Source organism: Eublepharis macularius, chromosome 10 (genome assembly GCF_028583425.1).
Source record: "Eublepharis macularius isolate TG4126 chromosome 10, MPM_Emac_v1.0, whole genome shotgun sequence".
NCBI lineage: Eukaryota > Metazoa > Chordata > Lepidosauria > Squamata > Eublepharidae > Eublepharis > Eublepharis macularius.
The window spans coordinates 60,347,461-60,375,158 of NC_072799.1; the positions used below are offsets into that span (position 1 = coordinate 60,347,461).

At 41.1% G+C, this 27,698-nt stretch overlaps 1 protein-coding gene across 1 annotated transcript in view; it reads right to left on the reverse strand.

The window, feature by feature from the left end:
• Positions 1-24,351, reverse strand: part of PDGFC (platelet derived growth factor C) — a 166,102-nt gene extending 141,751 nt beyond the window's left edge. Inside the window, exon 1 of the mRNA XM_054989483.1 lies at positions 22,945-24,351. Within this exon, the coding sequence (XP_054845458.1) occupies positions 22,945-23,062 (118 nt within the window). The 5' untranslated portion in view covers positions 23,063-24,351. The remainder of the gene's footprint in view (positions 1-22,944) is intronic.
• Positions 24,352-27,698: the final 3,347 nt, after the last annotated feature.

A 27,698-nucleotide genomic window follows, 5' to 3' on the forward strand; every position in this document is an offset into this window, starting at 1 on the left:
ATATAAATCAAAATAAATATACTAACTCAGGTCATACTCTATTTAAGGCATTAAAATATTCCAATTTATACTTTTCCAGAAAGCCCACATCACTGGCCAAGAGTTATATATTTAGCCAGCTGACAGCTACAGATCTGTTCAAGCCATCATCAGCCCACAGCAAGGCCCAAAGGGCCTGTTCCAAGCTGAACCAGGTGCCTGAGGTAGAAGCACTGGGCAATGAAGACAGGGAGCAGTTGCATCTGAGCCTGTGCCTGCATGTAAAAGTGGCAGCTCACTTTTTGGTAAATAAGGAAGATCAGAATCCCTTTTCAAGCCTGGGATGGTCTGCATAGGCTTCCAAGCCTGAGGACACAGCCTGGGAGTCTATGAAAAAAAAAAGCAGACCCAGGATTTGTGGGGTTGGACCAGAGTTTTTACTGGTCTGCTTGGCAGATGGGAGGATGTGGGGTGATATACAGAGAAGAAAGCAATTCTCCTTGCCAGCGAATATATCGCTTATAAGAGGTATAGATCTTCCCCCAACAGCCCCGCTAAATTGTGCTGCATTTTCTGCTCCAATGCACTCAGTAACTGCAACTTTAAAACAGCTTCTTGTTTGGCAAAGTCAAGGGAAGTAACTTGCCGACTGCAAGTGGTTGCAGTCTGACTGAGGATAAAAAACCAGCAAAACCAGTGCATTATCCACCAGCTTTTCATCCAAACTGGCTGCAAATTGCCAGTTTCCCCAGGCCCAGAATAGTCAAACAAAAGTCCCATTGGAGCTTCTGGCCATCCTCCTCCCTGTTAATGAAATAAAAGACTTTAACAGGGTGGAACGATCTTTAAGAGTATTGGACTGCCTTGGGAGATCTAGGATCAAATACCACAACGTGAATCTCACTGGGGGAACCTTAACCAGTCCATCTCTCTCAGCCTAACCTACTGGACAGGGTTCTTTTAAGGATAAAATAGAGGTGCAGAAAACCAAGAACACCACTCTGTATTCCTTTGTGGAAGAGAGGGATAAAAATAAAACAATCACATACACTATGTTTAATCCTATTATTTTCACAAAGACTGAAGTTATATCTTATAAGCACTGAGAACTTAATACATCATCTTTCTCCAGTGAAGATATTTCTCATATAAATATTGGCTGTTTGGTACTAAATGCTTTTCCCCATAATTACTCTCTTGATGTGGTTGGGTATTACTTGACTTTTTAGGGAAATATGATGCATCAATTCTTTCCTGGCATTTAAAGCTTTTCCCCCCATCTTAGCACGTAAACTCTGTGCTCTTTAGAAATTCTGTATTTCATCTTTTTGACCTATCAGTCATAAACTGCTTATTTCCCAACCTAGCAAGTACACAATTTGTCACTTTTTTAGCAAACAGAAAAACATGTTTTCAAGAACGTGTTTTTTACAACTGTCCAGACATACACTGGTAAAACATATCAAGTTGCAAACCAAAGTCTACCTCTACAGACATTTCTCGCTGTATTCTCCTTATCCTTGACATCTTTTCACTTTTGTGTTTGGCAGCAGAAGACTAAGAATGCTATAACCTGAACGTCCCTCTTTCAATCATAATTGTATTTCATTTTATAAAATGTTTTCCAAAAGCTTGCCCTTTAAGGGAGAGGCTACCTTCCATTCTTCACTCTCTTTGCAGTTTACTTTTCCATCAACTAATGTCCTTGTTTACTTTTGATGATGTCAAGAGACATGTTTTCAGATATTTAATGGCTCTTCAGGCCAATGTTCATTAGGCAAACAAATTGCTTCAGTTCAACTACAACTGATCACCTTGCCAAATACTTAACAAATCTCATTTTATCATTATTCATAGCTGTATTACAACAACAGTAATAATGTACTTATATATCACTCTCAGAGTGGTGAACAAAGTCAATGTCGTTATTATCCCCACAATCCATCACCATTATAAGCTTTATTGCATTCGCTCAAAAACTTAGCAATTAACATCAAAAATACCAACAACCTCAAGATAATAATATGACAATCACAATAACAATAGAACCTCTAATATACATTAAAATTTTATAAACAATTATTAAGATCACAACAGAAATTTGAGTTAAAACCAATATCAATTCAAACAAATTCAATCAGATACTCAAGAAAATACACAGATTTAACCATCAGCCACAATAACAGTGTTAAGGCCTTTATCACCCATGCAACGAACTTTGCATCCGTATCCATTTACTTTTGTCAGCAAGTAATATAGTTAGTCTATTCATTATCCACTCTCTCTGGATATTGTATTAAAATATTCCCAAGATATCTTTCATGCTCTGATGTGAATCTTGGGCAGTAAAAGACAACATGGCCTAGGTCCTCAATAGAATTCTGATCACAAATACAGACACGTTCTTTATATGGGATCGCATTATAACAACCTCTTACCATTGCCAATTGTAAGGTATCCAACCATGCTTTAGTAAATGCTTTCCTATACTCTGGATTAAGTAAATCAGTAAGGTAGGATAGAAGAATTAAATGAGGAGCGAGTTGCTTGTAAAGGGGAGCTATTCTCAAGGTACTTAACAATGCGGCTTCTATCCGAACACTTATATCTAGCAGTCTTTGTTTTATTAATTGCTTTGCTGCAAAAAAAAATTAGCCCTGTTAGTCTTCTGAAAATCCAAGTTTGGCTACCATATTCAATATGCAACTCCACCACGGGTTACTTTTCCCTTCCTTGTAAGCCATGGTTAAGAAACATGAACCTAACCCAAACCGAATTTTTAATCACTAATTAATAATAACTGTATGGGCTGAGACTAATATTGTCAATAGAGTCAATTCCAATCTAGTTATGGCTGCTGGTGTTGAATTAGGGACTGCAAATAACATACAAATAAACGTATTCTGAATTATTCCTAATGGTTGTAAATTGGAGTTCCATATAGATTTCAAACAATGGAGGTACCAAATAGCCTCCCCTTGTTCTGTAGACTCTAAGGATACTGAGTATAGCCTTTTCAAATTTCTTCTTTGCACGCTCAATATGTGCTGATCAGGAACCAGAGCTATGAAAAATTATCTTGCGGTATCTAAAAGAGGACACTTGTTCTAACAGTTTCCCGTCTATTTTCCATTTATGAAAATGGGGCCTTTTACTAAATACTATTATTTTAATTTTGTCATAATTGAGTTTCAATAAATTGTTCTTACAATAAAGACTAAACTCTTTAAAAAACCTTCTAAGGCCAACTTGTGCATGGGATATAAGTAATGTGTCATCAGTAGAGATGGGCACAAACAGCAATACGAACAAAAAAAAGCCACGAACAGCCCAATCTGCTGTTTGTGAACAAGCTGTTTGTGAGGCCCTATTCTAAACCAACAGGTGGTCGTTGCAAGCCTCCTTCATTGCTGTTTGTTGCTGTTCATCAAGCCAGACAGTCTGGCACCTGTAATCAATTCCTTTGGCAACTTAGGCAGGGATTGTCTGAACTCTGTCTGAACTCCTGCTGTTGCCCTGGAAACCCCAATCTAAGCCCAATTTAGCTTGATAGGCAGGTCCTCCTTTCAAGTGTGGAGCTCCAAATTTGTTACGAGGGAGCAAAGAGCAGGGGGGAGGGGGGCTCCCAGCTCTGGCTTAGTTTGCAGACAGTGGAGAGGGAGAGAGTTGCTGTTGGCATTTTGATAAGAGTGCATTAGAGCTTGCATTTTCTTTGAGTGGTGGAACAGGGCTGCCTTTCAAGTTCCAGGGCTGCTGCCAGGCTCCGGGCCAAGCTATTATTTATTATTGGTACCTTTCCTGGTGCCTGATCAGGTCAGGTTTCTGGGAGTGGTGCAGTAGGGATCTTGACTTGGATGATGGCTGGAGGAGAGCCTGCTGGCCCCCACGAACAGCCAACCATGAACATGTTCGTGAACAGGGCCATGTTCGTGGTTGTTCATGAGTCCCTGTTCATGGATGGCAATGAACAACGAACATCAAGTTTGGTTTTTTTTCTGTTCGTGCCCACCTCTAGTCATCAGCATAATGTGTCTCCAAGCCAAACTGGAAAATATTGTGATCCTGACAAATACTCAGTCATATCATTTATGTACAAATTGAAAAGCAAAGACACCAGGATAAAACCCTGGCATATGCCTTTTGAAGTTGGACTTGAATTGGACAATTGGCCAGAAATTCCTGATCTTACTTTAAGAGTGGTGTTAGTATGGAGAGTTTTAATTAATAACCTACAGTCAATTTTCAATTTGTTTCATTTGTCCCATAGGCACTGCCTTGGGATGGAACTGAAAGCAGCTTTAAGGTCAATAAATGCTACATACTATTGTCTAGATAGCCCCATTCACATATTTGTTGTTATAATATTGCAATATAAAGCAATGGTCTAAAGTTGAATGGCCTGTCCTGAATTCAGTTCATTTTGGTTCTAGTAGGTCATTTTCAAGCACCCCATCTTCTAACTTTGATAAAAGGTGCCTTGCATAAGGTTTATCTATAATGTACAACAGACTTATTGGTCTACAATTGGCCTGGTCTTTTTGTTCCTCGTTCTTATAAATAGGTACATGATGGACAAGAACTACTCCTGCAGGAGTTTACCAGTTCCTATTTACATGAGTAAATAAATTGGCTAAAACTGGTGCCCATCAGTCTTGAAAGGCATTAAGCATATCAAGGGGATAAATTTTTCCCCTGGGACTTATTATTCTTAATTGTTGAAATTAGAAACTTTATTTCACGGCAGTCACAGAGGCCAAGGAGATGATAAACCTGCTGAATTGGTTGTAGTAGTCTCAACTGTGTCAGTCCTTTGTTCAGAATCACTGAATAGCTGAGAAAATCTTCCGAGGTATCCTTGGATACATATGAATCCAAATCCCGGCACATTCTTCCATCCATTTTTGCAAGAAGATGCCAAAACTTTGACATATCTTTTTGGGACAGAGCCAGGACAAGTTCCTGCCAGGAGTCTTTCTGCAAGGCATGCTTTTTATTCCTAGTAAGCTGTTTATAATAGTTACGGAGCTTGAAGAAAAATTTTGGTAAACAATTATTTGGGGCCTGCTTGTACATTTTGAAAATACATCTAAGTTCTTTTTTTTTAGTTTAAACATTCACTATCAAAGCATGTATTCGAATTCTGTTGCTTTTCATTTGAAATTCTTATATTCCTAACCAAAAAAGGCTTCAAGAATGTAATTAAATTATTGTATAGGGCCAATGCAATGTTAGTATCTTTAGCTGCAAGGATTTCATCCCTAAGTTTAAGAGCCAAGTCACTATTTAACATGTGTTGCATTTTATATTGGAACATAGGGGACCAATTTAATCGAATATCGGAAGTGATTTCAATTTCTGGAAGAGTACCAGGTGTCCGATCATTGAGAGTATTTTCAGAAATGCAAATATAGAATATAAGAGGTTAGTGGTCGCTTTCTGGGATGCAGCCCATTAAAAACAGCAAGATATCACTCAAAAAAAGTCAGTGATACTAGTAAGTAATTGATAACACCCTCCCCTCTTACTAAAATAAATAAATTCACCACATCTATCTCCCTCAGTATTATTGTTAACTATTACCAAATTAAATGTGTTGATCAGTTGGTAAAAAAAATCCCCAGTTTAGTTAAGCAATTGATCCTTTGATCTCCTTTTATCATTATAAGGCTCCACTGCATAATCCTCAATGTTATGTCCTGGAATATTATCGCAAATATGGGCATTAAAATTTCCCAGGAGCATAATCTTTGCCATGGGGAATTTGACCTCAAACTCAAGGAGATAATCATCTAGGTTAGACCAACAGTGCTCATCATAAAAAGGAGAAGGGTAGTGGGGGACATAGACATTAATTACTAAAATTTCCTGGTTTGTAGATATCAGGAGGCAGGCCATTGCCAAGAATCCCAAGGATGGCAATAAAACTACAATACATTTAAGTAATGTAGATATCAAACATGTCAGGCCACCACTAGGGCGTCCACTATTGTTAGAAGGAATGGCATTGACAGTATAAGACAAGTATCCATTTAACACTAAGTCTGAGGTTAGCCAAATTTCCTGGATACAGGCTACATCGTAACACCTAATAAATTGTACAAATGAAGGATCTTGAATTTTATTTGACCAACCTACCACATTCCAAGAAATACAGCTGGGGAGCTGGGGCTGAGAGAAGTGGCTTACCTAAGGTCACCTTCAGAGCTCATGGCAATAGTGGGAGTCAAATCAGCAGAGTGCTGGTTCGCATCTCAACCACTTAACCAGTATGCAACAGCATCACACGTAACATCCCATGAGCATATTTCACCCAAAAGAGTAGAATCATTTTAGTATAAAACCAAGAAAAGGTATTACAATGTATGTTTTATAACCCAAAACATGAGCATTAATCAACTATGGGAAAAAGCCAAAATAGACAATGTTGCACGACACTAAAAACTGTTTCTTTGAAAATGGCAACAGTATTTAGAAAGCAAAAATGGAATTTGGCGGGGGGGGGGGCACATTCTGGAGCAGTCATATACTACAGTCACATTTTTTTTACAGCTAGGGAAAGGAATTTTCTCCTCCACTCTCAAACACAACAGCATTACTTAGCATGAGGAGCATACTGCTAGACAGGGTATTATGTCAACTGTACCAACTTCCATGATAAAAGGAAACAGAGCTGCACTGATTTCCATGATTTGTGATTTTATTAAAAAAAAAATTCACATAACTCTAAGGTGGCTCACATGGGATTCCTCAGGATGTTTCCCCTTCAGGAACTGAACTTATCCAGACATAGCTTGCTCCAGCAAGGTGAATGCATCATGTTCCAAACATACACTGGTAAAAGCCTCACTGATGCAGTCAAATATCTGAAATGGAGCGGGGGGGGGGGGAGAACACGGAAATCCAGAAATACCTCACAAATATTTTGTACATTTTGAGTGAACCCAGTTAAAATTAGAGGGGGCTTTTCAAGGGGCATGAAATAGTTCACAAAACTTGCCCTTCAGCATATCTCAGCTTTAAAAAGCAACTCCATAGGTCCCAAAAGTTACTACGGCCAAAATCCACGAGACAAAGACTTACATACTGTACTATTCAAGTGAATGCTACATAAGAAGTAAACACAAAAACATCGTTGAAAGATTTTACAGCATTTCCCAAGTACCTGCTTTTTTTCAAGGATTCCTGGGGAAGTATCCATATCCTTCTACTTTTAACAGGGAGTAAACCAACTTCCATGGGAGGGGAGCAACCAAGGTTTTACTATTCCAGCCAAAATGCCTCCCTCTTGGCAGATTATCAAACTTCGTATTGGGGAGGGGGTTATCATAACTGGCTGTAACACACTATGAGCTTCATTTGAAATGATAGGTTGTTTTGAAGACCAAGACACTGTTACATTCCGAAAATCCTGTTTCCTGGAACAGTCATCACAAGACATAGTTATAAACAAACCAGGCCGAAGACTATTAGAACTGCTGTCACTCCATCAATGCACATTCTTCATGGCATAAGGTTTGATCTCTCTGGTGGTATGTTTACATTCTTATCCACCCAAGGAGCCAGCACAATAGATTATGTAGCAATATCACCCTCACTCCTACTCCAGACCCTTTATTTTGAGGTTGGCAACAGAACAGAGGGATCAATGCTTGCTAAGGCTTTTGCATCAATTCAGGGGTAACACCTTGCTTAGTCCTGCCAATGATCCCCTAGAGGGCTCTCAGTCTTGTATAAGGAGAATCAAGTGGTCTACCCAGCTACACTGCAGCTTAGCTCAATGTCTGATGAAGGATGATCTCTGTCTCTGTGCCAAGAACTAATGCAGGACGGCTGTGATGCCACCAAGTGTTTTGAAGGCATAACCCAGCTCCTCAAACCTCTGCACTCTACCAACAGACACAGTAAAATTTCAACTCATCTTAGCAGAGGGTGCATCCAGAAAAGAGCTATTACACTACACTCTACAGCTTTGTCAAAGGTAAAAAAGGATCATCTATCGGTCATCTCATCTCTTTAAGGTCACCTTATAAGAAACTCCTTAAGCAGAAGAAGCTCGACTTCTCTGCAATGGCAGGAACCAGGTATGACGGCCTAAGAAAAGAGGGAGTCCTGGTTTTGGGAACCTGTTTCCTTCAAGTTAGGCAGATTCCCCCCTTCCCCGCCCCGGACTGGTGGTATAAAACCTAACTCTCCTTCTTTCCGATTTCGATCCTGTGTTTCTTATAGAGTAGAAGTTTTCCCTAGTACCTAAGAAAATCCAGGCTCGAGCTGTGCTTAATGGTTGAGACTCCTTCACCTACGTCTAATGAAGGTGCTAATATGTTTTAATGTACTTTTATGCATTTTTAACATTACAGTTTTATTGTTTATTATTCATGTTTTACTTATATACTTTATTTGCTTAATTGTGATGGCCTTTGCCTGCATACAATAAACATTGTTTTGGTTTCAAGACCGTGTTACAATCAGGATGCTGATCCTTATCATATGCATAAGGAACTTTTAAAAGAATAAAATCAAGCATCACACATGAATGAGCAGTTAATCTAAGATAAAATGAATCTAAGATTAAAGAAAGATGCCCAAGGGGAAAAGGCAGTTGGGTGGAACAATTATGTATTAGCACTGCTTACTAGTAGACCAATAGGGTGCTCTAATTCCTTCATCCAAGTCATAGGCAAGAGAGAGAGTCAGGATAAATGATCAGGTTGGTTGGCATTATCCTCCCCAAACATGGTCTGGATCTTGCTCTAACTGAGAACCCTCTATCTTATTATACCTGAGTCCTAAAAGAAAAAACACCCTTCAATTACATCTAGATCCAGAACTTGGTAGATATGTAGACTACAAAAATTCTGAAGGCATGAGAAACAACTGGGAACTGAGAAAAACTGAAATGTATGTAATACCTGTTTATTATTTATTTATTTATTTCAAATTTCTATTCTGCCCTCCCCGCGAGTGGGCTCAGGGCGGATAACAACATTACCAACACTTATTTTCCTGCTTGAATAAAATATTTCCATTTATTTTATGTTTAGTTAACATACAAACTTGCATTATGTGCATTCTCTCTATTACCACATGTGCATGCGCAAAGTGCACGCATGCTCCCAGAAATGCGTGATGCCACTTCTGGAAGTGATGCCACTTCCCGGAACCCAGCACAATGCATTACGATGAGATAAATGTTAGTAAGCTTGGAACATTACACTATTATGAGAATGTGACTCACCCTGCGGCTGTTTGCAGTTCAAGCAGGGAGTCAGGCTTTGCAGCCCCTCCGGAGGAAAGGAGGCAGGCTCCCTTCCCTCCCAGGCATCTGGGCTTTTCCTTTCTGTATCCTCTACAAAAAGTGAAATCTTCCGTTCCCTTTCCCAAACATTGCATTTCTTTGGAATCATATTTTAAAATATGCAAGAAGGAGGGGGCCTCTAAAAATCCAAAACCCATCTCACAAATCTAAATTCTAACAGATTCCTTCTGCCAGCGTAGAAAAAAAATCCAAAACTCTTTCTCAAAAAGAGTCTGAAATTCCTAATTGAATAAATATTGAATTTTCAAATTTTCAGGGAGGGTTTTGCTTTACTGGAGCAATTCAAAAGAAGATACTCAACTTTAGCTGCATTAGAGTTATACTTGGTTTAAAATGGCTTTTTTTGTTGCCTACCAATTCTGCCTTAGCAGTGGCTAAGCTGTTGTGACATTGTGAAATGCTCATAAATACTCCAATGTCCCAGACAAATAATATTCATAAAAACTTCCTTAACACCCATATGTCCACTGTAATTTCAGTGCTGTTAATCAGCTGAGGGTGGGGAGAACCATGATGATGAATATATGATGATGAATATATTGATGAAAGCCTTCTGTGACTTGGACACAGCTATCCATTCCTACCATAAAACTAGAATAACCGTAACTGATATATTTAACTAACACAGAACCAATCTGCATTCAAAAGCTGTAGGAACCATAACAATGTCAACTTCAGTCAACAAAAGAATGAAAGCAACACACACACAGCCAGGCGGGGCTCTTGCCCAGAAGGGCTTGTGATTGGCTGAGGTCTTTAAAAATTGCTTTCAACTACCATCACAGCACAGGAATCTTCACTGTGTGACTGAAGGTAAGCTGTATGTTCATTTTAAAAAGCATCCTGTTCAGCAGAGCTTCTGCCTGAAATGTTTGACATTTTGTAGTAGGCTCTGCCTCCTGCAGCAGCCATTGGTGTTCCTGTAATAGCCATATTATGGCTGTAATTATCACTCTGTATCAGAATTGCAAAGGTGCCTGCAGGTTCAAAATGCATGCCTTATCATTGAACTAACCTTTTCCTATTTTAGGAATACTCACATGCTCAATATTTTTTTCTTTAAAAAATTAGAGGTTTTTATATTTTCGTCCTTGAACTTCAGTTAATGTTTGCTATCCAGCAATGGTGATTCAAGGTTTAAGTATATTAACATGACCGTTTCCTGAGTTACATCAATATATCAGACTTCACGGAATTCTTCTGCTAGAATTCATAATGTTGCCATAACACTAATACAACTATCAAATTGTTCTGAACGCTATAGATATACCCGAGTCCCTAGACTAATGTGCTCTTCACAGTAGTCTGTTTTAATACAATGAGAAATAAAATATTCATTAAAACTTCATATGAATATATTTGTCACTCTTCATCTTAAGACTGAAAGAAAAATTATTCCAAGCCTCATTACACAAGTAAAATATAATCAAAACAACCGTAAAGTAACCCATACTTAACTCGATTCCAAATCCATCACTTAAATATCTAATAAATGACCCAATTTGTTTACATGACCATACAACTTTTAATAGTTTTTCCATAAAGAAGTTATTACATCCATTCTCTGTTTTGTTGCAAAGTGTTTGAATGGGCTCCAGAACCACAAGCAATTTGAACAAGCTCTTTTCTGATGGCAGCGGCTTCATGTAATTTACCACTACTGGTGAAACACCTCAAACAATGAAGATTTTAAAATACCTACACACACATCAAAAGCATTTCCTGCTTGTGTCACTAAAATACATTGTCTACTGTAAAGATTGAGTGCTATTTTCTGTTTAAATAGTATGGCTAATATCCAAGAGGCCATAGGTTGTCTTTTCAGTCACCTGCTTCCAGAGGCAGCCCCCAGAAAAGGTATCCATGAAGAGAAAGGTAGTTCTAGGTTCAAAAGGCAACTATCAAAACAGGTTTCTCTGGATTCCAGCCAATGAAAGCTCATGGAAGGCAATATGATAAATACCAGTGAAATTATCTTATGCTTAATTTCTTCCCAAATGTTCAGATTCCTTCCTTTAAGTATTATTTACTGGAGCAAACCTAGCGTCGTTCATATCATCCCTATGTTTTGATACAAAACAAATGAAACTAAACCCCTTAAAAGTTAACCTATGATATGCCCAAACTATTTTTATTTCTTTTTTCAATGTAGTAATTTGTTTTAGTCTATACAGCAGAAGAGTGCTCTTGTACAATACAAGAATAAGAAAAGAAATCCCTTTGTATGTCAAAAGGATACATTTTTATCCTTTTGTTTTTTGGCATACAACAGGGACTAGGGTGGATCGGACCTTTAACTTTCTGGCAGGGCTGGATCTACCGGGGGTGGGGGCAGGGAGTCTGGAGCTCTACGAAGCTGAGTGCTGCTGTCTAAAGGGAGGGGGGGTCTGTCTGGACTCAGAGACCTTTTTGGAAAATCCTTTCCACATTTACTTTGCCACTGGTTTTGTGCTGCAATGCATTTCAATGGAGCCCATGCAGGTAAATTGACATTCTGGGCGAGCCTCTCCCTCTGGGAACCACCACCTGCAGTAATGGAGGAGGGCTTTACCGGACTCTCCGCAGCTGAATGCAGCTTTCCAGAAGGAGGAAGAGGGTCTATTAGGAGCCAGAGACCTTTATGGAAAATCCAGTCCACATTTTCTTTGCAACTGTTTATGTGCTATAGTACTGTCCAGTGGAGCCCATGCAAGTACAGCCCGGGCAGCCGGATCCGAGACCGGTGCCTTCAGAGGCCAGCGGCTTGAGAGGTGGGTGGGCCCCTCCTGCCTCCCCCCGGCAGTGAATGGAAGGGAAGCACACCTGCCTGCCCTACAGCCTGGCCAGATGGATCTAACGGCAGCAGCTTGAGAGGCTGGTGGCTTGAGAGGCGGGCGGGCTCTTCCTCCCTTTCCCAGCAGAAGCGAAGGGAGCCTGCCCATCCTTCAGCCTGGCCAGCCAGATCCAAAGCCAGCAGCTTGAGAGGCCGGTGGCTTGAGAGGCGGGCAGACTCTTCCTCCCTCCCCCAGAGGAAGGAAGAGAAGCGCACCTGCCTGTCCTACAGCCTGGCCAGGCCAATCCAGGGCTGGCGGTTTGAGAGGCTGGTGGCTTGAAGGCAGGCAGGCCCTTCCCCCCTTACCCAGCAGAAGGGGAGAGAAGCTGCAGCCCCACCTCATCCACGGATCAGCTGGGCAGGGAGGAAGTGGTGGCCTCCCTCTACAAGCCTCCAAAAGCCCCGAGGCAGTGAGAAGGCCCAGCGCCTTGGCGCCAGCCTTCCCACTGCCACACTGGGCCTTTCCAGGCCTGTGGAGGCTCCAAGGAGGCAGCAGGGAGGCAAACTGTTTTACCACCGCTCGCTTCATATCCCTGCACACTGCGCATGCATGGCGTACTACGCATGTGCAGAAATAAAAAGTGAGTTGTCGGCAACATGGTTTGGCTTTTATGTCTTAGGATGGGTGGTCCTGTTGTGGATGTTTTACGGTTCCAGTTAGTTTTATTAAATTGATCCCGGTTTTTGCTGATTGTTCTTTGGGAGGGAGCTACTGTTGGTGACTGAGGTGCTGTTTCTTTATAGTGTTCACTGTTTTTGCTTGGTATTTACTGTTTCTATAAAAGTTTGGTTTGGTGTTCAATGGCTGTTAGTTGTTGGTTCAAGGATGTTGTTCTTCTGGGAGGGGGTTTGCTGGAGTGCTTGATTCAGTTTAGCTTAAATTACCTAGTGGTGTTTGGGCATACATTCAGGAGTAGGTCCCTTATAAATCTGGTGGATTTTGCTTGCAACGTATCAACCCCAGCCCACTGGATAGCCCCCATAGTTTCCCCAATAGGGTGTAATGGAGATTGGGAGTGGAGGCATTTTCTTTGTGGGGGGGGACATAAAGTGCCTCCACAGGATCCAATCTTTATGAAACTTGGGGGGGGTGTCACTGGGGGTCATTATTAACAAAATTAATATAATTTGGTTAAAAAATGACCATCACTCCAGCCACCAAAAGAGCCCCATGGCACAGAGTGGTAAGCTGCAGTACTGCAGCCCAAGCTCTGCTCACTACCTGAGTTCAATCCTGGTGGAAGCCAGGTTCAGGTAGCTGGCTCAAGGCTGACTCAGCCTTCCATCCTTCCGAGGTCGGTAAAATGAGTACCCAGTTTCCTGGGGGTAAAGCATAGATGGACTGGGGAAGGCAATGACAAACCACCTTGTAAAAAGTCTGCCAAGAAAATGTCATGATGCGACATCCCCCCATGGGTCAGTAATGACTTGGTGCTTGCACAGAGGACTACCTTTACCTTTATCTTTACTCCAGCCATCAGATATACCCAAATTGAATTTCCCATAGAAAGAAATGGCTGAATTTTACCAAATTTGCTCTGTATTACCAAACCAAACTGGAGAATGAATTCAGTATTTGGGGAATACCATTTTCCCCCCAATTTGGTATTACCAAACCCAAAATATCCTTCCAGCTGCAATAACGGTATCCATTATTTTGTGCGTCTTCATTCCAATCTCTTTAAGAAAACTTATTTTCTTCTATTTCCTCTTAGTTTAACATATGTCTAAAGTCCAGGAAATTAACTACACAGGATTATTTGAGCAAATGTCTACAACTATATCCAAAGAATATGCCAGAACTATCCAGTGCTTATGTAAAATACTTCCTGTCATTACAGATTTCTTATTTTATGCAGTGGGCTCCATCATTTGATAAATGCCAAAATGATCTGAGGATGGGGAATAATTTTAGCTTCTTAGTAAAAAGCAGTTTCTGAAGCCAGGATATCAGGTTAATAATAACAACAACATTTGATTAATATACCACCCTTCAGAACAAACCCACTCAAGAGTGGTTTACAAAGTATGCTATTATTATCCTCACAACAATCTCCCTGTGAGGTGGGTGGGGCTGAGAGAGCTCTGGAAGAGCTGTGACTAGCCCAAGGTCACCCAAGGTTACAGCACTAATTAGTTATTGTATGTGTTACTCATTTAAAACACAGCTTCTCATTGGGGCTGGGGGCATAACAAGCAAAACAGCACATTAGTCCTTAAGATAAGCAAATAATTTCTTCGGGCATCACTGTACTTCAGGCTATACTATTTCAGAATGTAAATGGGGGAAGGAATGGCTGAATGTTCTAATGTTCTCATACACAGACAACTTCGTACATATCCACTTGCTGATACTATTGTTTCATCCAGTCCACAAAACATCTATGGGTAGATGCTCTCTCTTGCATCAGGCCTGACTGAAACACCGTAAGCTTTGTAACATGAGCCGCAGCAGCAAAAAAGGAAGGTAGCAAGCATCACACCCTGGCCATCTTACTGGTAAGATGCTAAGCCTCCCAAATCTAGAAAAATCTGGAATACCAATGTAGAGTTGCTTGCTCAGTCAAGGAAGAGAAGCAACTCTTTGATCAGTGGCAGCAACCATCCTACTGCCCAAAAGGCTGGATTCCATCGAAAAGCTCTATATACGTAGTGGAGCATTTTTGTTGATTCCCCTCTCCAGAGGCAATCCTACAACCCCTTTCACACCACTACAGTGGGGTCCCTGTCCCCCAGGAGTGGTATTTCAGCCTATAGCAAAAGAAGAAGGCAGGGAAGTCATACTTTTGTGCACATTACTTTTGGATGGGATCCAACCCAAATGGTAAAAGTGCAGGAACAGCTGATTGCCTAAAGGAGCCCCCCAAGGAGGAGTATTTGGGGTCTCAGCCAAGACTGGTAGTTGGTAAGGTGCTTTTTTCACTACTGTGTGATACAGAATATAGATGGTGTTACCCCATTAAATAAGTCACATAGCACGTAATTAGCAAGGATGTGGAAACAATTGGTAAGCACCCTGAGGGATCAACATGGTGGAGGGAAGCTCCCATAATCCACTGCCATGAGGCTTTAATGGCTCATGGGAATAATATAGGGAACTGCCTTGAAGGCAACACTAACTGCATAATAGGGAGGGAGAACAGGTTAGCAGGCTATGAGGATTGATTCTCCTGCCCACTCCTTTGGGTATACAGGTAGTAAAAACTAAGGAGCAGCAGAATGCTGGTCTATGGCTTGAAGTCAACGTAGAGTTGCCCAGCTAAGAATACCAGAACCTCATGCTCCTTAATTGAAAGCTTTACCTGCAATGAAGGCTTAAAAAGATAGCTGCAGATCAAACTTCTGGCTAATAAAAGAGATGCTCTTGGTTCATCCATTCCAGTAACCTCGTGTCTTTACTCTAAGAAAGTAGGAGCAATGCCACTGAGACCAAATGAGTTACTAGAAAAGCTGTATATTTGATTAGGAAAGTATCCTTAAATGTTGCAGATTACACCACCTCTTTCAGTACGATAAGCATTCAACATGATGGCAAGACCTCTTTTGCTTATTACATTTATCAGGTTCTATCTTAGGCAAGGTGTAAATGAAGTAAATAAATAAATGACAACTATGAGGTTGCAGGTTTTCACTTCCCCCTTGTGGGAAATGTACTTGTGTGTTTAAAAATAAGGTCTAGTACATACTCTGAATGCAGAGGATCATATGCAGCGCACCTTTTCTCACATGATCAAAGCTTTATACTAGTAGCAGTAATTAATAAACAGTTTTAACATTTGTAAGATATTAAAAATGCAGTGTTGTATATGCCATTTACACCTACAGCCAATTATAAGGTAACTTTATTTTTTTAAGTTTTGAAACAAATGTCTTGAAACTGAATAGAAAAACTAAAATAAAGATACTGTATTATCAATGTTTCTTTTTGACATGACATTTTCCAAGTTCGGTTAAGATGGGGGAGGGATATGCCACCCACTATGAGCCTAATAGTATGTTGGCAAGATTTAGACTGCATTAACATTGCTTTAAAAGGTTCTAAATTAACATTTGACTTTCAAGAATCACATTCCTTTCATTTTTATTGGATTACATTTTCTAGAAATGTACATGGGCGTTATACAATTCATCCTTCTACATCTGTCCTTTGAAGTTTTAGTCAAATCTCCAAGGAGAATCTATACTAATAGGTTATCGTGGGCTGTTTCTAATGACATTTCAGACCACTGATACTGATTCAAGCTATTTTATCTCTGTGCACCAAACGAAATCATAAGCCTATGAAAGAATCCAAAATCCAGTAAGCGTGATATTTTGGCACCATCATCTTACATAATTTCTATGCTAGGTTTTTCATTGAAAATGTTAAGATGGGGGGGGGGGGAGCCACCACAAAAATTGAATTTGGTTTTAAGAGTGTGGCATACTTATTACTTTAACTTGAGCAAAACATTCTGGACACTATTCCACAAAAAACTTCTGACAGATCAAGTTATAAGCCATGTTCATATGTCAAAACACATACATACTATATTTATATATAATTAATACTCTTTAAACTTTTAAGAAGGGAGAGGAAATGTATTGGAGTCCCACGTGCTCTAGAGATTTCACCCTCTGAGGTAAACAGTGGGAAGGTTTTTTTAAGCAAGCTGATGATAGACAAAAACATGCCTGCGACATTTTGATAGGCTCTGAACAATCTGATACAGATCAGAGATAAGTAAGATAGAGATTACTAGAGTTTTGGTGTGTATATGCATTATGGTCACATTTTGTCAGGTGATTTATTATTTTATGACAGCATTTAACATTCTGGCATTCAAGGGAAACTCCTGAGCTTTGATTCCTCACCACCACTGAAGGAGGTTTAAATAAAAAGGAGCCTGCTATTTCCACAGAAACATTATTTCTATTGTCTAGTACTGATCCCATAACATTTACTTTTATACTTAAATGCAGTCTCTGATCAGTTAGATATTTCAAACTGAGGATTGATTATACAATTTCTTGACTGGATACCCTGAGTTTACCCTGAAAACACATTTCAGATTACACTGAAAATGAATCCAAAAATTAAAGTTGACGGTAGATATATCCATCCATGGGGGGGGGGGGGAATCCAAAAACAATAGTACAATATCCTTCCACTAAAACCAACCAAAGTATCACAAAACAATGAACACAGACATCTGAGTTCCCAAGAATTCTTCATCATGCTAGATTTTAAGTACAATAAAAAACTGTTCCAGTGCATGTTGGAAAAACCTAGAGTTTGCAACTTAAAAGAGAGAGTCACCAAGAGGTATGGCAATCAAATTAGATGGGTGAAAGACAGATTTCAATATGCCTCAGAGGCTCCTGCGATGATGGAGCAAAACAGTGAATCTCTTCTGAGACATTAGAACCCACTCTGGCATTTTCAGAAGATTAAAGTTCCCTTTAAGACCAAGGACAATGAAATAATATAGTAGCCCTTCAAGTTATGAAGCTAGAGAATAATTTTACAATTATACAGTAGGGAGAAGGTCAACAGAAGCCAAACTCTATAGCATTTCCTAGTGGTCTGAGGTTATAAAACATCAAACAATCTCATCAGAAGATTGTCCTCTACATAGAATCTATTATATGAACAAATCCTGTCAATATTTCGCCATTTACACCAAACTATTTTTACTCTTATTATTAACAGTTCCACATAAAAAGCGCATGCACAACCACGGCATAACTATTTCTGCAGCTTGAGAACTATAACCTTCATTATGTAATGCATCTATGAACAAAAACATTCAAAGCTCAAAGTTAAAACGAGGATTTCATTATAGAGACTGAAACAACACAAACCAATTCACAGACACTATAGCTACAATTCCAGATTAGAACACAGAATTGAAATATCAAATTCCTTCAGTAGGTAGGTTCTTTCATCTGGTTTCAGATACATGATTCCGAGCCAATGATGAGACTAAGTTTTTTAGACCCTTCCAGTAATCCAAGACACAGCAGAGCAATCAAAAAATTGACAATATCAGTTTCTTGCAAGTTTGTTGTTGGAACTATATCTTCATAATGAACCTATTAATTTTCAACCAATGGTAATTTGGTGTTCAGGTCACTGCCAGAAGACCATGAATAAAAGAGTGTACACTTTACTGGAAGACCCTGATGAGGAAACAATCACTTTACTACAACGCACTAACTATGCCACACTGAGCAGAGCAATACCTTTCTAAGCCCACTGAAGTCAATAGGCTTAGAAGTATGTAACTCTGCTTAGCATGCACCCCCTTATCCTGCTAGGCAGAAACTGTTCTGTAGAACACTCTTTTCAATCCTTTTTCACGCAATACAATACCTGTTTTAACCATGACTTTTCATCCTAGTATAAGAACAGAGGTAAAGATTAATCAAGATGGAAGAAGGAACAGTGAAGAAATGATTTATTGAAAGTCAGATTCAGATTAAAGTGCTGGACAGAAAAAGCTCTAAAAATGCATCACCAGTTAAAGCAGCACACCTTGTATTTATTTATCCAAGCTCCTTTAAAGATAGCACTACCCAAACAAAATTCCTTTTTATTCCCATTGATTTCAGTGATGGGAAAGCAATCACACATTTAAACTCCTATTCAAATCAGTGGAACTTTATAATTAATACTGAGTGTATTATTCCCAGATAATGGGGGAAGATGAGGAACTGTTACTAGTATATTATAACATAACTTTTTCTGCAGTGCCTTGTTATCTCTAGTATGAAAACTTTGTTACTTTTATCTGGTTTTCTAAATTTAACTTTTGCACAGCCTCTCCAGCAAAGGCATAGTATGATCCAATAAAAGGACTAGTATAATACATCGTCTCTCTTATTTATCAACACAGCCATCATGACTTAACCTGCAGTCCTTGCCACAACCAGACTTTTAGTAACTTACAGTGCCATCCTACAAACGTCAGAATCCTACTCAGGTAAATTCGGTAGGGCTTACTCCCAGGAAAGTGTTCTTAGGACTCCACTATTAATTGTGTTCAGGACTACAGCCTTACACTGTATACAATTTGAAAGTCAACAATCAAAATACCATAATGCTTTTGTGAAATAGAACTCCCTTGAGATATTTCCAACTTGTAGTTCAAAGCCATGAAAGCCACTACCAGTAAATTAGTATTTTAAACAAACCTGAGAGATCAAAAAAGATGGTGCTAAAATTGGAAAAGGTTATGACAAATCTAAATTCAGGTAACTATTTCTTTTCTGACCAAGGTTTCGCTGTGCTTTCAATTCAGTCATTTACCTTTTCTCTTGGCTGCAAAAATTACTGACCCATAATAAAGCAAGATTATCTATAAAGAAGAGTTTACACAAGAGCATTATGTTAAAACATCAACTAGATACCCTCCAGAGTGCTTAAATAGACATACTATGCTGTTTTCTAAAGCAGATACACTGGCCTCAAATCCTAATCAGTTTGGATTCTTGGAGGGGACATGTAAAATCTGGATATTCTCATATATCTAATCGTCTAAAAAATGTTGAAAGTTGCTATGAAAAAATATATTATTTCTGATATATGATGCAAGGCTTTTTAAAAACACACACTGAAGTTACAACAAAGAAAGTTGAGGAAAGTTTTGATTCCTTAAATCTATGCCTAGAACTTAATAACTAATATTTGCGGATTCTGAGCAACTTAAGTTAATAGTTATTAGCCATTCCAGGCACCTAAAATAATTTAAAAGGCGTGAACTACTAAAATAGGCCTGTGTCTATTAAGTGAGCTACATATTAGGAAATTCGTAGTTCAAATCTCATCTCTGCTACAAACCCACAAGATGGCCTTAGTTAGGCTATATTTTTCTCAACCTCAACTCCCTCACCTGCAATATGGGAATAATAATGGCACACTTTGAATACTATATATATAAAGTAATATTTTCTGTATTTCTTAGACCAAAGATGGCATTCTATGCAGTTTGCTAGTAAGTGCTATGCACTAGATCTTTTGACAATCCCATGAACACTTTGAAGCAATTCCTACAAAACCCAGTTGGACTTACTTCAAAGTAAACATATATAGGATTGGGCATGCAAGAGAAGAGAGCATTGTTATGCCAGTACACAGTGTTGTGTCATGTGAATCACTTGTTTCAAATTTGCCAGCAGAATTTTAACCCTAGCCCTTACACAACCACACTGTGGGTTGGATCCAATCAGCTTTTTCACTCACTCTTACTCAGTTCCCCTCCTTATTACTGCCACATGATTTTTGCCCAAGCTGGATTCCCAGCATGGGTTTTTTGGCTGATAAAGGGGACCCCCACTCCATTTTTCACCTGCAGAAAAGCTAGATGAATCCAACATTATGTTTAAGTTGCAGTAAAGAGTTAAAATCACATTTTAACTTGACGTAAGTAAAAACTAGATCCCACTAAAATACATGAAGTCTCCCAAACAAGTTAAGTGTTGAGAAAAGTGCTGGTTTTAGTTTAGCTTTTACACTGCAATCTATGTCAAACTGACAAATGTAGAAAGTATAAATTATAGTATCCTATAATCCAGATATATAAACAGTCATGGACAATACAATTAAAAGTATGGCATTCTTCTACAACACTTGCTTAACTTGGGTTTATTGAAGACCTGTGATGCCACTGCTATGCCATACTACTGCCCAGGCCAAGGATTCATTATACCTTTAGTAACTTCATACTTTTTATATAGTGAATTGCATCTATATGAGCCAAATGAAATTGAACTATCATTGTCATCTACAAAGCTCTCCTAAACCATCCTACATTACTGACTGGCAGTTCGCCAGTTCTTGATACTTTCTTGTACATATAGACCTTGCTGCATCTTTAAATGCCAAATCTCTCATATAAATACTTTTCCAAATAGCCTATTACTTAGTAATATGTATAGATATTTACATTATGCTGCTGCAAACTCACTAAACAAAAAACTGGTAACAAAGAAAATAGAGGCACAATTTCATCAGGACTGAAGCAGCAATTATAGTTCTAAACTCACCCACAAACCATATAATTGCACTGACACCACAGTCAACAAACTACTTAAGCCACCATATTTTCCCTCACTGCAGAACTAAGGCTAAAATTCTAAACCCTCTTACAGAGTAAGATCCACTGAACTTGTTTCTGTGTAAACATGTTTAGGGTTGCACTAAAGCACTGTAGACACATATCAGCTGGAGTACTAAGGGGGACTATGGCATATGTCATTTTTTCAGCTCATCGGTTATCATGGACATTCTTTGAGGCTCTAAAACATCCACTCTGCAGAAGAACTTGAGGCTGAAGATTAGATTCTCCACCCTCATGCAAGGTGGATGCTTTCCTGCTTGAGGACAAAGGTTAGTCTGATTAGTTTCCTGTGGAAGTAAAGCTGGGTTTCTGCCTGTTTTGATCACGTATCCCTGGACTTTTACAGTTACTCTGGCTAGAGAGTGATCCCCAAGGCAGCTCTTTGATCACCAGCTCTGGCAGTCTGCAGGTGCCATATGTCATCACATTAGGAACCAGCAACACTATGACTCTCTCTTGCTAAATTTAATAGCATGAAGCACTTTCTGCAGAATCATACATTTGCAAGAGGCTAATTCCCTGTTTGCTTTGTAACATCAGACAAAACATATAATGTATATTAAGAAAACCGTTTTCCAAAATCACAGGGATTCCTGTTACTTTGAGCCTTTCCTCAAACTGACATGTTATTCAATACTGTGTTCATTTTTTCCTACTGCAAAGATTTTTTTCTTCTCTTATTTATGCCTGTTTGGCTAGTTTGTGCCTAGATGAAATCACGTCTTTCTAGCTAAGGGGAAACTACTAAAACATTTTCCCCTTACATTAGCATACATCATTGGAAAACAGGGTGTTTAATAGCCTAAGTTTAGGCAGCCTGCATTCATGGGGTGGTTTCATGTGGCATATAACATTTCTGTTTGCAAAGTATTGCTTTAAGTGACTTCGTAATAGAAGATCAAGGGTGAAAGGCCTTAAAAATCTGAATAATGTAAGTCATATGGAGTTCGGAGGCTAAGCAAATTACACACCCTGAAACTGCCCTCTGTATGAAAGGAGTCTTTCTCCAACTCTGCTCAACCCACAGCCCAAGGGAACTTGCATTTGAGAGTTCTCTAAACATTTCAGGTACACTTGAAAGCTTGAAAGTAATTCTCATTTCCTATGCAGATTAGCTTACTTCCAACACATACAAAACAGAGTTTATACTCCATCGACCCACAGTACCAGCCTGATACAAATAGGAGGGAGGGTGATTAGACCAGCCACACCAGAAACCACCACACACAAAGACTGAGAGCTGGGGGAGGGAAGAGAGTTAATCTGTTCCCTGTCTTCTAGCGTCTTAATTGGTGCCCTTTTACCTATGCTGCTCCAGTTAATGAGGTTGACAAGTTTCCTGGAGTGACATACACACAGTTAAGTCAGACCTGCCAACTCTCATTCATTATGGCTTCAGTCTTTGAAAACTCACTCTGTCGGTGGAAGATGCCCACCCACCCCCTCCCCAAAGTGTGCGCGCTTCAACTAGATATTTACAGTCCCGCTTCCACACACACACACACACACACAAAATGCTGGAACGGATTCTCGCTCCAACATGAAAACACTCGCACTTGAAAAGTTGTCACGGGCCGCTCCACGACAGCCCAGCCCCCGAGGTTTTGCAGAAGCAAAGAGAATGCAAATCCTCCAGTCCTCGGCGCCTCCTCCTTCCCCAGCGTGTGCTGCAACGACAACGTTGTAAGTCTCCTAGACACAACAAAGCACATACACACACCCGGAACGCGCCTTACCGTTTTGCTCCTTGGCGCTGGAAAACTGGAACTTGCTGCTCAGGTTCGATTCGGCTTGAGCTCCCTGCCTCGGGCTGACCAGGGCAAATGTCAGCCAGAGGAACCCGAAGAGGAGCATTTGGCAGGCTGGGTCGAAGCTCTCAAGCACACACACCGAAGCACTTGCAAGCTCAAGCCCTCCCCGCGTCCTTTTCACCACCTCCACCACCCCGCGAAGGCTGCACCGCCGGGGAGAAAGCAGCACTGATCCTGCTCGGGCAGCACAGAAGAGCAGGGTAGTTTCCGCATAATCCCATCCAAAACTTTTTTGCGTCCCGCTACCGTCTTTTCTCCCAGCGTCTCCAGGGTTCGTCTCTCGCCCGACGTTCAAAGCATAATATGGGCTCTCGAGTCAGTTTCCCAAGGATGAGAAAAGGGACCGGTGGGTCGGTGGGCAGAGGAGGGCAAGAAAAGGAGGCAGGGGCGCGAGAAGTGGCGGCTGACTCGCAGGAGCACCTGTCAGCTCCAGGAACCAGGAATTACCCAACTAGCCGAGGGAAAGGGGTGGAGGGAAGAGAGAGCCCCCTTGGGGAGGAAAAACCCACCTTCTTCCTTCTCACGCTGCCCAGCCTGCCTCTTTCCACCCCCCCAAGTCAGGACCGCTCCCGGGTTTTTTTCTCCTCGCTTTCACGTGTTACTGCCATTCTCCCTCATCGCTCCTGGCTGACCGGGGGAGGAGGGAAGGAGGTCGGGAAGGGGTGGGAAAATAAAAGGGAGCTGCGAGCGAAGACGCAGGCCGGGGGAAGGGAGCGAGAGGACTCCGGGGTCTCTCCAAGCAGCTGCTCAGATCCACACCAGCCACAGCACCTGGTTTCCCTTTTACGCCCAAGTTTGCTGGGCAAGAGGGGAAACAGATTACAGGAGAATCTCCCCCTGAAAACACCCTTTCTACCTCAAAGCTCTGCTACCTCCTTCCCCCCTCAAAACAAAAAGTATTTTCTGCTCCACCTCAAATTCTTGCGCGCCCTCCCCGCTCTCCTCCTCCTCACAGAACCTTCTATGGTCTTATCACACAACCCAATTCAGCTCTTCAAGACCCTCCCTTTTCCCCACACAGACGCCACGGCCCGAACTTGCTGCCTTCTCTCCTCCTCCCTCCCGCGTCTGGCGGGAAAAGGTGGCGGCGGAGAGAAGGAATCTCCCTTCACGCCACGGCAGGAGGGGCTGTCGCGGCAGCAGCAGCAGCAAGAACGCACAGGACGCCCCAGGACCGGCCAGCCAGGCGTTCCCGGCTGCCGCGCAGGGTGACGTTCGCTCCCGCTCAGGAGGCGGCGGCGGCACCAGCGACTGGGAAAGTGGTGCAAAGTTCAAGCCTGCGAGTGGACGCTGGCTGCCTGGCTCGCGCGCCCTCCTTCCTTGGCAACACAACAGGTGCTCGGGAAGGAGCAAAGACTCGCCAGGAGAACGGCTGGGGCAGCGGGTTGACCACAGGCGGCGGCTGCTCTCTTTTCCAGAAGTGTTCAAGGCGCACTGAAGGTGACACTGAGCATGCGCAGAGTGTATTTCTTCACCCTGCCATCCACTTCGGGGGTTAGAAAGGAGGGGGGTTTCTCAGTACTTTTCTTTTAAGAGAGAGGCCACTGGCGACAAAGGAATTTTGTTTTAGGGGCGCAGCATGAAACTGACGCGGAGTGTCAGTTCAAATAAAATGCGAAAATTAGATCCCATCCCTTTTTGACTCTCGTTGCTTCCTGAAGGTCGCCAGTTACAAACGTTTCAGCACTGGTAGACACAGCTGACAGAGAATTCCTCTGCACGTGATGTGTTATGTGCCTCCAAGTCGCCTCCGACCTATGGTGACTCTATGAATGAAAGACCTCTAACACGTCCTATCATTAACAGACTTGCTCAGGTCCTGCAAAGAGGAGGACGTGGCTTCTTTCATTGAGTCAGGGCATCTCGTTTTAGGTCTTCCTTTTTTCCTACTGCCTTCCACTTTTCCTAGCATTATTGACATTATGATACAAGTAAATAATCCTCTGCATTCTTGCGGGACCCTATTGCCTCTTTATTACCTTCCTGCCAGCATTGGACATCTGCCTGTACTAGCCTGGCACACTTTTTTCTGTGGTCTTCTCCTTCCTACAACTCCAGTTCCACACTTTTCTAGGCTCACTCCAAACCATAGTTTAGCCATCAATAACCTCTCAGGGATTTCCTCCTTTCCTTTCCCCTGGTTTACTATGTTCTTTTTTTGTATTTACATCTAAACAGAACTGACTATGGCTTGAATAAATGTTGTTAGTCTTTAAGGTGCCCCAGGGCTTTTGTTTTACTTTACTAACCAAAATAGCCCCCAAGCAAATTTGAAAGTGGAACTATCAACAAGTATTTACAAGCTATGCTTTTTAGCAGTGCTGAGAAGTTTGTAAAATGGGAAGGGGGAGAGGAAAAGAAGTTGCAAGCTGGTCAAGATACAAGATGGCTAAGAGAAGTGGGACAAAGTAGGCAAGTAGTCTGAAAAACTACATGAGGAAACATTCAGTGGTGGGTAGATGGACAGTGGTGGACAGAAGTCCAAAAATGGACTTCTCATTTTTGAGCCTGTAAATTTAGCACCAATTAAGCATTCTGGTAGCAATAGGTTGCACATACATTTCAAACCATGCTTGCAAATAATGAAGGCAATCCTATTTAGTTTTAACCAATTCATGTAGTATCTGATGGCCCTGGACATTACATGCCAGCCTATAAGATCTAACAGAACCTCTCTGTTCCACCCAGTAAGTTTTAGTAAGGAAGGAGAAAGCAAGGAATGTGGCTTGAAGACAGAGTGGGGAACTTGCCTGGGTTTGATCCGCTGGAGTTAAGCTTCAATTATGTGATTTAAAATCAAACATCTAAGGGTTCGTGCCACAAATACAATATAATGCAGGCTACTCTAGAAGCTTCCATCCCAAAAATCACCTAGCTAATCAAACCAATTTAAGAAAATTGCCACCTCTCCTTTTTCCTGGCCCTTATTATCCCTTTAGTTGCCTGGTAAAAATGCTGCCATCACTGCGGAACCTACAACAGAAAAAAAAATAACACCCTTCTGTGTAACTCCTAAAGATACAAATTAAGTACAGCAGTCACTGTGTAGTCTGTAGGTCTAATATGATACCTCTTGGACCCTGGCTTGTAGTTTCTAGCCCTCCCAGTTGCTTTTTCTGCTTCTGCCAATTGTGCTGCTAGGCCTAATGTGAAAATTTGGCCTAGCCCTACTTTCTCCTTTCTTTGTATTACCACTTTCCATTGTTTCTTTTGGCACTTTTCTTTCTTTTTTTCAGCCTGTATTTTACTTTGTTCTGCTTCTTGGTGTGTTTTGTGGCCAACCATCCTTAGCACTCCCACACATGTTATCAGTCTATCTAATTCTCAACATAGCCAGATCTATGGATCCTTAAATCCAGAGATTGGCACCATGAACAGACAAGATAGAATTTTCTACAAACCTGAGAAAATCCCAAGTTTGCAGAAGAATTTGAGATCTTTAAAAAAAATACATGGGTGTGTGTGTGTGTGTGTGTGTGTGTTAAAACTCTCAAAAAAGATAGAAGCGGTACTTGTGGCTTTAAGAAACAAGTGCCTTCAGGGGCTTTTACTAGGCAACCATATCCGTATTGCTGGGCCATCAAGCTTTGGTTTCTGCTGTAAAGGGTAGGGTGAAGGGGCTGGGTCTTTCCAGGGCTGTTTTTGCCTTTGAGGGAGGAGTCATCAGTTACAGACCCGCCAGCAACCACCAGACGACTTGATAGCCTGTGACTTGCACGATTCACCCAAGACAGGCTGCTTACTACTGTTCAATAGCAACCACCCCACAAAAGCCAGTATGGTATTGTGGTTAGAGGAACCTAACCATCTCTCTTACCCAGAGACCCTCTCTTCTAGCTGTATACTGGGAAAATCCAAATAAATTGTATTTATCAAATGGTGGCATGCTTCTTGGCTCTGGTCCCATTTGGACAGAAGGAGTCCAAACTAGTTAGTTTTCTGTATGAATCCTGCCTTTTCAGGGACTTCGCTCAGACACCTAGTCCAGTGATATCAGGAAAAGGGAGTGAGCTGAGTACCAGCTCAGTACCAGCTACATCTTGTCCTTCAAGTTCTCCTTTCTGAGGTTGGGACTATTTTCAATGTGACGGTCATTTTACGGCTATAAAGACACCTCAAACACTTACTGAAAAATAAAAATAGAGTCCTTTTTAAATTTAACATTCTTCCTGTTGAAGAGTTCTGGGAACTTGAAAGCTTACTTGTTGTTTTTGGATATTTTTATTGGATCTAACAAAAAGATATTACACAACCGGGGCTTTTTTTCAGGGGGAACGGAGTTCCGGAACCTCTTGAAAATGGTCACATGGTCGGTGGCCCCGCCCCCTGATCTCCAGACAGAGGGAAGTTTAGATTGCCCTCCGCCGCTCAGCATGGGCCCTGCTGGTCCATCAGCCCCAACATCCTGCGTTCTACAGTGGATAAACAGAAGTTTCTAGGAAACTTATACTTGTTCCATGTTAGAAGCAACACTTTCCTGCTATTTACCCCAGTAACTGTACGGGGGTTCATCTCATCAGATATAGTCCAGTTCTGATTTATTCAGTGGTAGTGCAGAATGCAAAAAAGGTTGCAAAGTTTGGAGGCTAAATTGGGGTATTTTAACTTTGCATGCAGAGCTCTGGATAGAAAACGATGCAGTATGGAGCCAGAACTGACCAAAAAATCCGTGTGCAGAA